The sequence below is a fragment of the Wyeomyia smithii genome, chromosome 2, assembly GCF_029784165.1.
Source record: "Wyeomyia smithii strain HCP4-BCI-WySm-NY-G18 chromosome 2, ASM2978416v1, whole genome shotgun sequence".
Lineage (NCBI taxonomy): Eukaryota > Metazoa > Arthropoda > Insecta > Diptera > Culicidae > Wyeomyia > Wyeomyia smithii.
The window spans coordinates 200,791,466-200,807,424 of NC_073695.1; the positions used below are offsets into that span (position 1 = coordinate 200,791,466).

The 15,959-nt window shown below is 45.9% G+C and overlaps 3 protein-coding genes across 3 annotated transcripts; all 3 read left to right on the forward strand.

Moving 5' to 3' along the window:
• The first annotated feature begins 2,093 nt into the window (after positions 1 to 2,093).
• Positions 2,094 to 3,061, forward strand: LOC129720341 (zinc metalloproteinase nas-4-like). Its single transcript, XM_055671807.1, has 3 exons — positions 2,094 to 2,183; positions 2,241 to 2,466; positions 2,526 to 3,061. The coding sequence occupies exons 1-3, from the start codon at positions 2,181 to 2,183 to the stop codon at positions 3,059 to 3,061; spliced, it is 765 nt and encodes a 254-aa protein (XP_055527782.1). The 5' UTR covers positions 2,094 to 2,180.
• An 8,779-nt stretch (positions 3,062 to 11,840) lies between these two features.
• On the forward strand, positions 11,841 to 14,230 carry LOC129723256 (seminal metalloprotease 1-like). Its single transcript, XM_055677360.1, has 4 exons — positions 11,841 to 13,141; positions 13,199 to 13,427; positions 13,487 to 14,085; positions 14,146 to 14,230. The coding sequence occupies exons 1-3, from the start codon at positions 13,139 to 13,141 to the stop codon at positions 14,038 to 14,040; spliced, it is 786 nt and encodes a 261-aa protein (XP_055533335.1). The 5' UTR covers positions 11,841 to 13,138; the 3' UTR covers positions 14,041 to 14,085; positions 14,146 to 14,230.
• LOC129720343 (zinc metalloproteinase nas-15-like) lies at positions 14,052 to 14,699 on the forward strand. The gene is made up of 2 exons (XM_055671808.1): positions 14,052 to 14,085; positions 14,146 to 14,699. The coding sequence occupies exons 1-2, from the start codon at positions 14,052 to 14,054 to the stop codon at positions 14,697 to 14,699; spliced, it is 588 nt and encodes a 195-aa protein (XP_055527783.1).
• The last annotated feature ends 1,260 nt before the right edge of the window (positions 14,700 to 15,959 follow it).

Sequence of the window (15,959 nt, forward strand, 5' to 3'; positions counted from 1 at the left end):
GGCGATGCCACGGAGGGTTTTTCATTGCCCTTCAGTGCTTATACAAAACCGAAACCCACAGTGGCTTAAATAAAACAGCCCTTCAGAAGCTTCGGCAAACACATGCCCGAGTGTTCCCGAATTCGTGAGCCCTCGCAAGCCCGCTTGCTAACACGTGTTTTCTCAAACGCATCATGTTTACAAAAGTACATATGAAAAAAATATTGCAGGTGGTTGTATGCGCTGACTACCGTCAAGCTTTTCAATATTATACCATTGTCGATCTCGTCGTGGCGACCAATGCTTGTGTGTTCCCTGAAACTGCGAGCCCTCGGTTGCCTCTATGCCGAAGTTAAAAAACCCTCGGCTCGCGTGTTCACGGAAGGCTTTCCAGTGTTTTGTCTCTAGCTAGCGACGGAGGGTATTACGAATAGCCCTGCGTTGTGTGTTTGTTAGCAGATGGGCCCCACGCGCTTTGGTGTGCTGTGTTTTCCCTCATGCCTGGTCCAACATATTGGTCAACATAGCATTGGAAAGTGCTATACTGGGGGCTGACGTGCAAAGAAGCGGCACCATCATCACGAAGTCTCGTATCGACATCATAGGAATTTACCGGAAAAGGCATTTGGACCTCTTAAGAGGGAAGTTGCGAGTATTTTGCGAGGCTTGTCATAAACTCTGTGGTATCCCGTCGGATGTTGGTGCTGCGGGGGTGATAAATGGGGAATCATTTGAAGTAGTCGACGATTTTATTTACCTGTGTATTGAAAGAGGTGGATAGCGGCGCAAATAGGATCTTCTACACATTGCGTAACCAACTGAGGCCCCGCAGACTGGAAACCCGTACAAAACTAGCACTGTATCTATTCTCCCGGTGGCCCTCTATGCCCATGAAGCATGGACACTGAAAGAGGCTGATCGGTAAGCTCTTGGTGTTTTTGAATGTTGAATCTTGCGGGCAATTTTGGTAGACAAACTAGAAAATGGTGTTTGGCGCAGACGCTTGAACTATGAAGCGTACGGCAGACTACAGTGGGCTGGGTAGCTAAAATATCGGAAGAACGATCAGCAAAAACCATATTTAGCCGAAATCTCGATAAAGACCGTCGACCTCGTGGTAGACCTCGCAATCGTTGGATGTTGGCAACCAAAGATAAAGTGTTATGTCGACATATTGTGGATTCGGCACTGGATCGATGATCGGTCTGTCGCCACAAAAGTAGAGTAAAGTAAAAGTATATAAGCAGAAAGAGATTGACGAATTATTTTAAGAGAAAGAAGATTGTTCAATGATATTGGATGCAGTCCATAAAGTAGCGACTGAAAAATACATGAAGTTTTCACGAGTTCTTGGTGGTGGTCCCCGTGGTTCTGTGGTTAGCGATATCGATCGGCTAGCTCTTCCACACAGTTGTGATGTCGGTTTCGATTCCCGGCAGGTCGCGGATCTTCTCGAGCTGGAAATTTTCCGACTCAGCATTGTGGTACGATGTATCGTTGTACTTATCATAGAACATGCATAATGTGCCAAAAACAATAACGAAAACGAATTCTCTCAATTAATCTAGTTGATCGAGACCTCCAAGCTAACTTGCGGTATTGTATATTGTTTCACGAGTTCCTAAGGGGCCATCCACATTCCACGTGGACAGATTTTTACGATTTTGACCCCCCTTCCCCTCCGTGGAAAACTCTCTATATAAATTCTAAAAATTTTGTATAGACCGTGGACATAACACAACCCTTCCAAAACTGTCCACGTGGAATGTGGATGGCCCCTAAGGCATTTCAAGAAAGAATTTCGGAAAATAAATCATAATTAGAACAACTGAATACTAGGGTTGCAATTAGAATTGGCTGTTCGAATTCCGCTTAGAAGTGATGCTCAAAAGTTCCGTCTTTTCGAAAAAAGCCTTCATGCGAATGTTCAGCTCAATTCAACCTTGGGAATCGTGGACACAACTGAAAACATTCATGGAAACCCCAGCATTCCTACAAGCATACGCAGTTTTAACACGTTGGTATTTCCGATTGCCGCTGTGACGAGAGTAAGAGAACTGTTTCCCCTAGTCTTAAGTACTCGGCTCAAAGCTACTTGAGATTACTCCACTTCTGCAAGACCAGTATATAAACTGAGAGCCGCAGGTTGTTAAAATCATAGTTCGTCATTCATTAAATCTGAGTAGATCAAGGCTATAAAAATGGTAAGCCTACTGCCAGTTAGCCACTATAGTTAGTGATGATTATTACTATTTTTTCAGTACTTTCAAGCAGTTGTGTGTTTATCTTTGGTCATACTTCAGGTCAGTGGGTTACCACTGACCGTCAATGATCGCGCTGAAGAGTTGAGCGGAAATTTCGAAGGTGATATGGTTCTCTCCAATGAACAGCGATCAATTCGGAACCATAATCGGAACGGACTGTTGAATGAAAAGTACCGCTGGCCAAATAACACCGTTCATTACAAAATCATTCCGGAAAACTTTAGTGAGTATCAAAAAATGCAACAACTTGAATAGATTTTTCATAATCCAATTTATCCGCAGCTTCTGAACAGATCGACTATATTCACAAGGCGCTCAACACAATTGCTAACGTATCTTGTTTAACCTTCGTGGAAGCTGGGCCAGATGCAACTTCGTATGTAAGAGTTGTTGGCGACAGCATAGGTTGTTTTTCTGAAGTTGGTTTCACTGGATCCATCCAAGATTTGAACCTGGCACCTAATGCACTAGAGCAGGGCTGTTTCCGACTCGGTACGATTATTCATGAGTTTCTTCATGCCTTAGGATTCTACCACATGCAAAGTGCCAGTGACCGTGATGACTACGTAACTATCGTGTGGGAAAACATCCAACGGGGAGCGGAACACAACTTTGAAAAGTATGCCAGTACTGAAGTCAGTCATTTTGACACTGAGTACGATTATGGAAGTGTTTTACACTACTCAGCTACGGCATTTAGCTTGGATTTCGAACCCACGATTATCCCGAAGGATCCTAACGCTACCATCGGACAGCGTAAAGGTATGAGTGAGAAGGATATTACTAAGCTCAACCGCATGTACAAATGTGATAATTAAACGAATAAAAATCATTGATTCATTTTAAAATAAGTTTAGTGTTCCGTTCCTATTCATGGTGAAAAAAAACTAAATCCCACGTCTAGCTGTTTATAGTGTTTTTGTTTCTGATTTTTCTCTGAACAATTACTACAGTAATTTTCAAAAGTGCTCAACTCAGTCGTAAGCCATTCAAAACAGCTTCAGCTGAGAAACGAAAAACGCTTTTTTTGCCCAATGAAATAGTTAATGGTAATGAAGCTATTTCTTTATATAAGCTTGAGGTTCAATTTTTCAGATTTGTAGGTTTGTGAATCTGTGGGTTTGCAGAAAGAGCTTAGTCGAGTACTCAATACTCGACCTTGCAATCGAAAGTTATGATAATACTCGATGGTGATGTTATCACCAAGAAAAGAGGAATAACTGAAATGCATTGCATGTGGTAGCTCGTCTAAATTTTTAAGTACCGAAGTATATGCTTAAGTGAACTGTTGATGGAAGTGGATGGACGGGTTACGGATATTAAATTTTGATGGATAGAATTTTATCACTTCGTAAATAATCTCACTTTACTAAAAAAACAAGGCTACCTACTTGTTTGCTTGCAATTTTGTAGTGCATCGTTTTTTGGACGCCAATTTCTTGCAGATTGTTTTGGTGACTAAAACTGTCTAATACTCTTCTGGCTGTGAAATTTTGTACTAAACCATGACTTTTTGGGACGGGACGGAAGAGAAAAACCGGGCCTACGCCAACACGTTAGTAGCAGCTAATTGTGTGACGCGCCAGATGCGGGAGAAATACCGGGGGGCAAGAGCTGCCGAAAAGAGGCTTCACCGCCGTAAGAAACGTGTGCACTACGATCGCGTCCTCGCGGAGACGGAGAATTGCTTTACCAGGCACGACACGAGGAGCTTCTACCAGACGATCAACGGAATCAGGAACCGGACTGTCCCAGTACGTGCCATGTGCAATGACAGGGAGGGGAACCTGATTACCGACTAATCGCAGGTGGCCTGGAGTTGGAAGCAGCATTTTGAAGTGGTATTGAAAGGTGAGGAAGGTAGTAGAGTCGTCGAGAGGAACAGGATAGAAATTGGGGAGGACGGACAAGCTGTGGACCCACCAAAATTGGACGAGGTAAAGAATGCTTGCAAAGAGCTAAAGAACCACAAAGCCGCTGGGAAGGACGGCTTACCGGCCTTTTCAAAGTTGGAAGCGAGCGGCTGTATAGTGCAATTCACTAGATTATCCTAAGGGTATGGTCTGAGAAACAACTACCTACGGACTGGTTGGAAAGACTCATACGCCCTATTTACAAGAAGGGACATATACTCGACTGTAGTAACTATCGAGGCATTAACTCTTCTCAATTCCGCTGAGGCCGTTGCAGGAAGCCTTTGTTGGAGAATACCAATGCGGTTTTCGAGTGGTGCGATCTAAAACGGACCAGATGTTTACTTTGGGACAGATTCTCGACATGTTTCGAGAACACAACTTGCAGACGCATCATCTGTTTATTGACTTTAAGGCGGCTTACGACACAGTGAAAAGCAACTAGCTGTGGCAAATAATACTAGAACGTGGTTTCCCAATAGAACTAATTAAACTGTTACGTGGGGCGCTTGACGGTTTCACATCATGCGTCAGGACAGCGGGTGAATTTTCGGACGCGTTTCTGAAGCAAGGTGACGGGCTCTCGAACTTGCTGTTCAACATAGTTTTAGAAGGTGCAGTACGAAGGGCGGGTGTGCAGAGGAGCCGCACCATCATCACGAAGTCTCACATGACTCTGGGCCTCGTGGATGACATTGATATAATTGATGTTAACCGTAGAGCTGTTGAGGAGGCCTTTACGACTCTTAAAAGGGAAGCTGCGAGTAATGGATTCATCATAAACACTACCAAAACGAATTACATCGTGGCTGGCAGAGAGCGGCAGCGAATAGGATTTATTACGGATTGCGTAGCCAGCTTAAGTCCCGTAGCCTACAGATCCGTACGAAATTTGCGCTCTATGGGACTCTGATCTTCCCGGTGGCGCTTTACGGACATGAATCGTGGACGTGGAAAAAGGCCAAATAACGAGTGCTTGGGGTCTTCGAGCGTAGAATCCTGCGATCAACACTCGGAGGCAAACTAGAAAATGAGGTACCACACCACATGGATCACGAGCTGTATGAAATATACAAAGACGCTGATATTGTCAAGCTGATCAAACACGGTAGGATACAGTGGGCTGGCCACGTAGCACGGATGGCGGATGAGCGACCAGCAAAGATAATATATAGCAGAGAACTGGTAGAGGCCGACGACTTTGAGGCAGACCTCGCATGCCCTGGATGTGTGCTGTCGACGAGGATGCCACAGCAGTGGGTGTAAGGGAAGACTGGAGAGGAGCAGCCCTTGACCGAGTTTTGTAAGGGGCCATGCCCCCCACCCCCTATTCTCTGAATCCGGCTATAAGTGCCAATCAGTTTGCGTATTGTGCAGAAAGAGATTGACGAATTGTTTCAAGAGAGAGAAGAATATTTAATGATACTGGAATTGGCCTAGAAAGTAGCGACTGGAAAATACATGGAGTTTTCACGAGTTTTTTGGACATTGCAAAAGAGAATTTTCGAGAATAATTCAAAATAGAACAAAGGAATACTGATCATGTTACTAATTTCGAAACATTTAACATGCAAACGACGTATGAATTAGAGAAATCACAACCGATATGGAATATTTGAGGAACAATTTCACTGATAAGGTGATCTAACTAGAAACCAAGACCGTGAAGATTTCAATTTATTCAGAATAAGAGTATCGATGGAACAATTTGGGAACAGCATAGACACAATAAATCAAGCCTTGGGGGATATCGATTACAAGCTTAGAACCGTGAAAAATGTCTTCCTTCAACAAGTGGACGATCATCTTAAACATCTTTCGGATAAAACTGATCACAGCACACCCAGGTCTTTTCGCTGGCAAAAAGAATGTCGGAGAAGTTGGAGCTGTTTCAGGCACGTTTCAATATGCTCCTTACTGAGGGTGATGGAAAACTTGAGCTTGATCTCCTGTGATCACGAAGCGACGATGGTGACATTGAAAAATACTCACTATTAATACAATTGATTTTCAACTGAAGGCTCACCAAAATCGATACTGCGTTGGATCATCCACGAAAGGCTCGTTGGGTAGTTTGAGGTTATTTGGACCCCTGGGGTGAAATGGACAGGTGTTTTATCTTGGAAAGTATAATTTTTTTGGGCTCCAGGTACAACTATATCCTTTCCTTGAACTACTAAACCCTATCTAACATAAAAATTTCATGGTTTGCTGTGATAGGTGTACTGCATTGCCGATGTAAACATCGAAAGTTGATGTTGATGTAAGTTTTACGCTCGTGTATTCAAGGTTCTTTGAAAATTTCTTCAATGCTTTCAGTCTATTCAACTTTGCAGCCGTGTTTGTCTAGTAAGAGGCTACATTTTGATGAAAGATTACGATAAGTTAGATCGAAAATAGTGGGAGAAATTGCATTTTTAGAAAGGTGTCCTGTTTGGGGTAAAATGGAAATTTTTTTTTTGGGGTAATATGGTCAGGTTAGTTTGATTAAATTCTTTTATCGGACTTGCCGCGGGCTTTCAAAAACGGACAGACGGCGGTGTACAAAGGATGAACTGTGAAAAGTATTGGACAGTCCGGGATAAATTATCTGTACACAAAGCATCGAAAGTGTTTTCAATCCCCCGCATACAGTGGCAGGTTTCTAAACAAAAGTCGTAAAAACCTGAAGGTCGTTCTGAAGGTCGTGCATGAAAATGATGTATAATGCCAATTTTGAGCTGCTTAACTCATTTCTGATGTCAGAAAATGTTATTCACCTAAACACACACACGCATACACACACACACACACACACACGCACATGACACCTGGCCGAGCTGCAGGCCACCACGGGTCGACGCCTGGCGACCGTCGAGGCCATGCACGCGTGTGTGACCACCGATAGGTGTATGATAGCATCAATTAGTCCTGGGCCGGCAGCGGGAGCTTGCCTAGGGAGTGGTGGGGTTTCGGGCATTGGGCAGTCGATTCCCCGTAAAAGCCACGGCCACCCGTAAGCAGCTTCGACGGAGCGAGTAGTGCCGCTCCCATCATCCAAATGCACAAACCTGCCTATTGGGGCTGATACCAGTAAGGTCCCAATTATGGTGTACTGGTCGCTGTGTTTTTAGGTTTTTGAGAGGGAATACGATTTTATACCACGACGTAGGGCTGGCACCTGCACCGAGCTCCCTTAGTAAAGTCGTGTGACAACGGCTTGAAACGGCGAGGTGGCATACGGCTGCAGGGGTCTCCGTCCCGTAAAACCTGGCAGGCCTTCCAGTACGTTCCGCGGTCATTGCCTGATGGTAATCAGGCAGGAGTGGGATCAGATGCCCTTTCCTGACTTACGCCGGTCGGGAGGCGTCATAGTTGCTCATGAGGGGCTATGGCGACCTTCACTAGCCATGACCTCACTGCTCCGGCATAGGCCACCATGGGACCATATAGGCGACCACTCCACCATGACCAAGGATAGCGGCTGGAAGGGGGACCCTTTTAACCAAAATGTTTACCTATAAAATCGACGAAGAGGCGAAGGTAGTGGATGGGGCGGACGGGTTAGTAAACCCGTTTGCCAGGCGGGGCATCGCCCGGTCTCCACCGAGACTGGCCGATGCCGGTAAAGGCGGCGCACAGGTTGGTACACCTTTTGCGACACAGGGGAATTCCGACTAAGCCAGCACCAACCGGAACGGCGAAGACTGGTGCAAGGTGGAAACACCTAAAACCGCCAAGGAGCGGGATCAGATATCTGGGGCTATGCTACTCTCTGCGGTAGAAAGCCACATGAATAAGTTCCCAAGCGTGGAGGCGGTGTCCGTACAACTGGATGAAATACTCAAGTTCACGGACGAACGTAGCAACATATCAAAAGACCTGAAACAATGTCTTCTGTTGTTACGTATGAACGTTTGCAGCGCGAAGTCCGAGCTTTCGCAAGCCCTTAAACGGGCTAACGATGCCGAAAGCAAGGCACTCGCGCTAGAGGCGAGGCTCAACCAGCCTAAAAAAGGGAGTGCTGCAGCTGTGTCTAAATACACACAAACAGCTGCAGCATCGTTTGCCGAAGTCTGTTCAACTGAACCGACTGGCAAACGTGCGAGGGGCTCTCCGGGGGAAACGGCCCCCAGGACGCAACGAAGGCGGTTGTTCGGTGACAGCCAGGAAGCTGGCTCGTCGGTCCAGCCGAGCAAAGAACCGGCAAACGGCGAAGCCACGGATTGGACCACCGTGGTGAATAAGAAGCGGCAGAAGCGGGAACGACGCGCGAAGCGCGGCGACCGCAATAAGAAGCCGCAAGGCGGAGCAAGGGTGACGCGCTCATTTTCAAGACCGATGCGTCTGAGTACGCCGAAGTCTTGAAGGCCATGAGAGGTGAACCCAAGCTCAAAGACCTCGGCACGGACGTCAGGTCAATTCGTCGGTCACGCACTCCGCAAAGAGGCGAAGGGCAAGGGCTGTGCCTATAAAAAGACGGCCCAGGAAGTGCTAGGCGAGGAGGTTCAAATCCGAGCCCTCACTCCTGAAGTGACTCTCCAGCTTAAAAACCTGGACGAGATCACCGAAGGGTGCGACATAGCACAAGCCTTCGAACGAGAGTGTGGAGTGGTAGTGACCGCAGAGGCAGTTCGTCTCCGCAGGGGCCCGGCCGGCACCCAGGTTGCTACCATAAAGCTTCCACTAGCGGAGGGTAACAAGGCCCTGAAGAAGGCCACGTTGAAGGTGGGTTGGTCGGTCTGCCCTCTGGGCACCTTCCAACAGCCTGACGTTTGCTTCAGGTGCTTTGAGCGGGGGCATAAATCCTGGTCGTGCAAAGGGCCCGACAGGTCCAATTTATGCCGCCGCTGCGGTGGCGCAGGCCACAAGGCACGGGACTACGGTGCACCTCCCAAGTGTCTGGTATGCACCGGTAAACGGGACGCCAAACACTAAGCCGCAGGCCTGAGGGTGATACAGTTAAACCTGAACCACTGCTATGCGGCGCAGCAGTTGCTACACCAAGCGGCTGCTGAGTCGTTGTCGGACGTGGCCATCGTCTCGGACCCATACCGTATCCCAACCGGAAACGGTAACTGGGTATCGGACAAGTCTGGGAAGACGGCCATTTGCACGACAGGCAGGTCCCCGGTTCAGGAGATTGTGTCGACCGCCAGACAGGGGTACGTTATTGCCAAAGTGGATTGAGTATTCTACTGCAGTTACTATGCTCCGCCAAGTTGGTCTAACGTTGGTACAAAATGCATTTACAGTAGAAACGGTGCCGAATCGATTATCGATGTGACGTTCTGCAGCCCGGGACTGATCACGAACTGGAGGGTAGACGACAGCTACACGAATAGCGATCACCAATCGATCCGCTATGCGGTAGGCGTGCGGAAGCAAGCAGCGAGTAGGGCCAATATTCCATCCTCCTACGGCTGGAAAACATTGCATTTCGATGCAGATGTTTTTCGGCAGGCAATTAGATGGAAGCACGAAGGGGGTGAACTGCTCCCGGATGTGGACCATCTAAATTCGATGCTGTCATGGGCGTGCGACGCCACGATGCCTAGGTCTCGTCCGCCTAGAGAGGGTAGGCCACCGACATACTGGTGGAGCGATACGATAGCAGGCCTGCGCAATGCATGCCTCCGTGCAAGACGGAGGATGCAACGCGCACGTTCCGACGAGCAAAGAGCGGAACGCGGTGTCGCATTCAGATCCGCTAAGGCAACGCTTAAGAGCGCAATCAGAGCCAGCAAAAGAGCCTGTTTCGAACGACTCTGCGCCAGTGCCAATTCGAACCCGTGGGGTGACGCCTACAGGATCGTTATGACCAAGACTAGAGGTGCGCTAGCCCCGGCCGAACAATCACCAGCGATGCTAGAAACGATCATTCAGGGCCTCTTCCCAAGCCACGAACCAAGTCCCTGGCCTCCGGCTGACGAGTCACCACCTACCGTGAGTGACGGCAGCCGTGCAGAGGCTGACGATGCGGTAAGGGTGACGGAAGATGAATTGATCGAGATCGCAAACTCCCTGAAGGTAGGCAAGGCTCCGGGACCAGACGGAATCCCGAACTTGGCCATCAAGACGGCCATCAGAGAAGCCCCCGGGTTGTTCAGGGCGGTCATGCAGAAATGCCTTGACGACTGCCTCTTCCCGGACGTGTGGAAGCGCCAGAGGCTGGTGCTGTTGCCGAAGGTTGGGAAACCACCAGGTGACCCATCGGCATACAGACCAATCTGCCTGCTGGACACGACGGGCAAGGTGCTTGAGAGGGTAATCCTCAATAGACTGGTGAAATATACAGAAAGCGAGAACGGTCTATCAAGCAACCAGTTCGGTTTTCGAAAAGGTAGGTCCACGGTGGATGCAATTCTCTCCGTCACCAGAACGGCTGAGGTTGCAATCCATCGCAAGAGGAGGGGCATTCGTTACTGCGCGATCGTCACGCTTGACGTGGAGAACGCGTTTAACAGTGCCAGCTGGGACTCCATAGCCTTAGCGCTACAGAGTCTCAGAGTGCCGACGCCGCTGTACAAGATTTTGGGCAACTACTTTCAGAATCGAGTGCTAGTGTATAACACAAACGAGGGTCAGAAAAGCGTTCCGGTTACCGCAGGTGTACCGCAAGGTTCCATCCTGGGTCCGGTACTGTGGAACGCTATGTATGACGGCGTGTTAAAACTAACACTCCCTCCAGGGGTGGTGATCGTGGGCTTCGCCGATGACATAACTCTTGAGGTCTATGGCGAGTCTATTAGAGAGGTAGAGTTAAAGGCCGCGCTATCAATACGCGTAGTGGAAGACTGGATGCACTCCAGGAAACTGGAGCTAGCGCACCATAAGACTGAAGCTATTGTTGTAAATAACAGAAAGTCTGAGCAGGAGGCATCGATTAGTGCCGGTACATGCACTATCGCCTCAAAACGCTCGTTGAAGCTTCTGGGGGTTATGATCGAAGACAAGCTCGCGTTCGGGAGCCACGTCGATTATACCTGCAAGAAAGCTTCCATGGCTGTGGCAGCGCTATCTCGCATGATGGCAAACAGCTCGGCGGTTCGTAGCAGCAGGCGCAAAGTCCTTGCTAGCGTGACCACGTCCATACTCAGGTATGGAGGACCAGTGTGGTCCAAGGTATTGAGTACCTCGTGCCATCGCGGCAAACTCGAGAGTACGTACAGGCTAATGTGCCTAAGGGTCGCGTGCGCATACCGAACAGTGTCGTACGAGGCGGTTTGCGTCCTGGATGGCATGATGCCCATCAGCATCATCGTCAAAGAGGATGTAGAGTGCTTCGACCAACGCGACACGAGGGGTATTCGCAACACCATACGGTCATCCTCAATGGCCAGGTGGCAGCGGGAGTGGTCCAACACTACAAAAGGTAGATGGACACACCGACTCATTCCAGAGTTAGCAGGCTGGATTAATAGGCGCCATGGGGAAGTAACCTTCCATCTGACACAGATCCTGTCAGGCCATGGCTGCTTTAGGCAGTACCTGCATAGGTTCGGGTACGCCGAGTCCCCTATGTGCCTCGCTTGTACGGGTGCGGAAGAAAGCGCAGAGCATGTGTTCTTCACATGTCCGCGCTTCGAGCGGGTACGGTACGAAATGCTGGCAATAAGTGGGATGGACACCACGCCAGAGAATATAGTGCGTAGGATGTGCGAAAATAGGGAAATCTGGGATGCGGTCATCACGGCAGCATCACAGATCGTTAGTATTTTGCAGGGCACCAATCGACGGGAAACCATCGACGCGCCCCAGTTAGTTAACGGTTAACTAACTGGCCTGTATAGGCTGCTCTGCTACCCATAGAGGTAAGTGCGAAAAGCACGACGGGCCCTCTCCCTGAAGTAATGCCTAACGGCGGTCCCGGGGAGACCAAGGGCTTTAGCTGTCCAGCTTAGGTTGCTCAGCATGGGTAAAAGCAGACGCACATGACACACGAACGCATACTCAGTTTTTAGTTCAAATAATTGGAAAAGGGTATTTTTTTTGGCTATGATGGGACCACTGTGCAATGTGTAAGAATTGAAATTATCATTCCGTATGGCTAATACCAATTTTTACTATGTTTTAAGCAACCATTGATACTATAAAACTCAAATTTTGTCCATATTACCCCAATAGCTGTCCATTGCATCCCAAAGGATTTGTTTATGTCCGAAAATTGATATTTTTATTTGCGTTAAGTTTTCGTTCTTTTGACCTGAATATCATGATTTTTTTCGTGTGAAAACATAGAAAACAGGTCTATATTACTATGATACCTTACGAAAACACAGGCTGCGAAATAAGTGGAGTTTCCTTAGGGGGTCCGAATTACCCCAAACTACCCTACAGGAATGAGGAAAAAACAATCGCTTAAAAGCTGTGCGAAGCAAGAGAGCTCGGTATACCAGATTAGAAATCGATCATTTGAGTCAAGTCTCAACGTCGTTCAGCTAGAAGATCCGGTATACTAACTCGCCCTTAAAGATGTCCAAGCCTTTCCCGTTCTTGATAGATTTGAGTCCGTTTTTTTTAATAATTTGTGCAGTTCATTTTTTTTGCATAAAACTGTCTTTGGATGAACTTTCTGCCCCCAATCCTAACCATCTTTCCGTCCGAACCGATTTTTTTTGTGATTCCGGGTATAAATTCTCTGATCAATTTAAAAATTTAGAATCTGTTAACACAATGATCTGCCAGTATTGTCGAATTTAAAAACATTGAAAAACAATAAAATAAAAACATCCAGGAAAGCCTAACATTCCTACATTTAGTCATTTGATTGAGGATAACAAGCATACGTAGTTCTACACTGATGGGAGCCGTTGGTATTTCCTACTGCCGCTATGACGAGAGTAAGAGAACTGTTTCCCCTAGTCATAAGTACTCGGCTCAAAGCCACTTAAGATTACTCTACTTCTGCAAGACCAGTATATAAACTGGGAGCCGCAGGCTGTTAAAATCATAGTACGCAATCGTTCATTGATTTAACCTGAGTAGATCAAGGCGATAAAAATGGTAAGCCTATTGTCAGTTAGCCACTAGAGTTAGTAATGATTATTAGTATTTTTCCAGTATCGCTACCTTCAAGCAATTTTGTGTTTATCTTTGGTCATATTTCTGGTCAGTGGGTTACCACTGACCAATGATCATGCTGAAGAGTTGAGCGGAAATTCCGAAGGTGATATGGTTCTCTCCAATGAACAGCGATCTTCTTTGAACATTAATCGCAACGGATTGTTGGATGAAAAGTACCGCTGGCCAAATAACACCGTTCAATACAAAATCATTCCGGAAAACTTCAGTGAGTATGAAAAAATGAAAAAAAAACAGATTTTTTTTCATAATTCAATTTTTCCACAGCTTCTGAACAAATTGACTATATTCACAAGGCGCTCAACACAATTGCTAACGTATCTTGTTTAACCTTCGTGGAAGCTGCGCCAGATGCAACTTCGTATGTTAGAGTTGTTGGCGACACTACGGGTTGTTTTTCCAAAGTTGGTTTCACTGAATCCATCCAAGATTTGAACCTGGCACCAAATGTACTAGAGCAGGGCTGTTTCCGACTTGGTACGATCATTCATGAGTTCCTCCATGCCTTAGGATTCTACCACATGCAAAGCGCCAGTGACCGTGATGACTACGTAACTATCGTGTGGGAAAACATTCAACCGGGAAGGGAGCATAACTTCGAAAAGTACGCCAGTACTGAAATCAGTAGTTTTGACACAGGTTACGATTATGGAAGTGTTTTACACTACCCAGCTACCGCTTTCAGCGTGAATGAGGAACGCACGATTATCCCGAAAGATCCTAACGCTACCATCGGACAGCGTAAAGGTATGAGTGAGAAGGATATTGCTAAGCTTAACCACATGTACAAATGTGATGGTTCAATAAATAAAAATCATTGATTCATCTTGAAATGAGTATATTGTTTCTGATTCCGGAAAACTTCAGTGAGTATGAAAAAATGAAAAAAAAAACAGATTTTCTTTCATAATTCAATTTTTCCACAGCTTCTGAACAAATCGACTATATTCACAAGGCGCTCAACACAATTGCTAACGTATCTTGTTTAACGTTCGTGGAAGCTGCGCCAGATGCAACTTCGTATGTTAGAGTTGTTGGCGACAGCATAGGTTGTTTTTCTGAAGTTGGTTTCACTGGATCCATCCAAGATTTGAACCTGGCACCAAATGTACTAGAGCAGGGCTGTTTCCGACTCGGTACGATCATTCATGAGTTCCTCCATGCCTTAGGATTCTACCACATGCAAAGCGCCAGTGACCGTGATGACTACGTAACTATCGTGTGGGAAAACATTCAACCGGGACGGGAGCATAACTTCGAAAAGTACGCCAGTACTGAAATCAGTAGTTTTGACACAGGTTACGATTATGGAAGTGTTTTACACTACCCAGCTACCGCTTTCAGCGTGAATGAGGAACGCACGATTATCCCGAAAGATCCTAACGCTACCATCGGACAGCGTAAAGGTATGAGTGAGAAGGATATTGCTAAGCTTAACCACATGTACAAATGTGATGGTTCAATAAATAAAAATCATTGATTCATCTTGAAATGAGTATATTGTTTCTGTTTATGATAAAAAAAAACTAAATCCCACGTCTAGCTGTTTATAGTGTTTTTGTTCTGTTTTTTCTCTTGACAATTACTACAGCAATTTTCAAAAATGTTCAACTCAAATGGCTTACAAAGCCATCCAAAACGGTTTTTTGGCCTGCTGGAATAGTTTCTGTTCTATAATTATTGTAAAGGGAAGAATTTTGTTTCAAGCTTCAGGTTCAATTTTCCAGATTTTTAATCTGTGGCTTTGTTAAAATAGCTTAGTCGAGTACTTAATACTCGACCTTGTAACCGCAAGTGATGATAACACTCGATGGCGGCGTTATCACCAAGAAAAAAGGGTGTTGCTAAAATACAGTACATTGCGTGTGGTAGCTCGTCTCACTCTCAAGTACCGAAGTTTATGCTTAAGTGGACTGTAAATAGAAATGAATGGATGGATTATGGATATTAAATTTTGACGGATAAAATTTTATCACTTGTGTTTGCTGAAACTTTATAGTGATTCGTTTTTTGCAGTTTTTTTTACGTCAAAACTACCTGATACTCTTCTGGCTACGGTTTATATCCTACCCTCCCTCCCTTGAGCACGTTACGTAATATACGAATGCTCCCAAACTTATCCGCGGAAACAAACATGAATCAGTTTGGAACCTTGCTTATGCCTTGCTGAGCTTATAGAGTCCGAATGAAAGCCTCAGTTTGTTAAAACGGAGGTGTAATAGTCGTTACTGTCGGAGACCAAGTTTACTTCTGCATCTCCATGACTGCGATGGATAGGAAGGTTTGTGTCACCGTGATAAGTGACGAAGTCGAACAATATTGACGAATTTCGCGCCAAATGAACCCGCGGCTGGCAGCACCCTCTCCGAATTGGTTGAAACTTTTTGGGTGTGAAGACATCACCTAATTAAGCATCTCTGCATACTTACTTTTTCCAAAATTAGTCTAGACTGTCTTCTGAAAAGGGCGGAACTTTTTTTGTCGATTTTTTGTAAATCAATATAATTCAAAAAAAAGTGTTGTAAAAGTAACTTTTAGGAAATTGTCTAAATTTTCATTAAAAAATATGGAAAAAATTATATATCAAGTCCTACACTGAAAAAAATGCAATTTAAACACAAAACATCGATTTAAAAAAATGGTCATCTCCAAATTAGCTAAAAAAATTTTTGGTGAAAGACAACATTGTTGGTACCATTTCGTTTATACATCGCAACTTGAGCATATTTAAGGAAAAAAA

Excerpts from the sequence above, each read along its gene's own strand:
- LOC129720341 (XM_055671807.1), top strand. Across the intron at positions 2,467-2,525 it reads AATCATTCCGGAAAACTTTA|CTTCTGAACAGATCGACTAT; the intron begins GTGAGTATCAAA and ends ATTTATCCGCAG.
- LOC129723256 (XM_055677360.1), top strand. Across the intron at positions 13,428-13,486 it reads AATCATTCCGGAAAACTTCA|CTTCTGAACAAATTGACTAT; the intron begins GTGAGTATGAAA and ends ATTTTTCCACAG.
- LOC129720343 (XM_055671808.1), top strand. The coding sequence starts at position 14,052 with ATGAGTATATTGTTTCTGATTCCGGAAAACTTCA. Across the intron at positions 14,086-14,145 it reads TCTGATTCCGGAAAACTTCA|CTTCTGAACAAATCGACTAT; the intron begins GTGAGTATGAAA and ends ATTTTTCCACAG.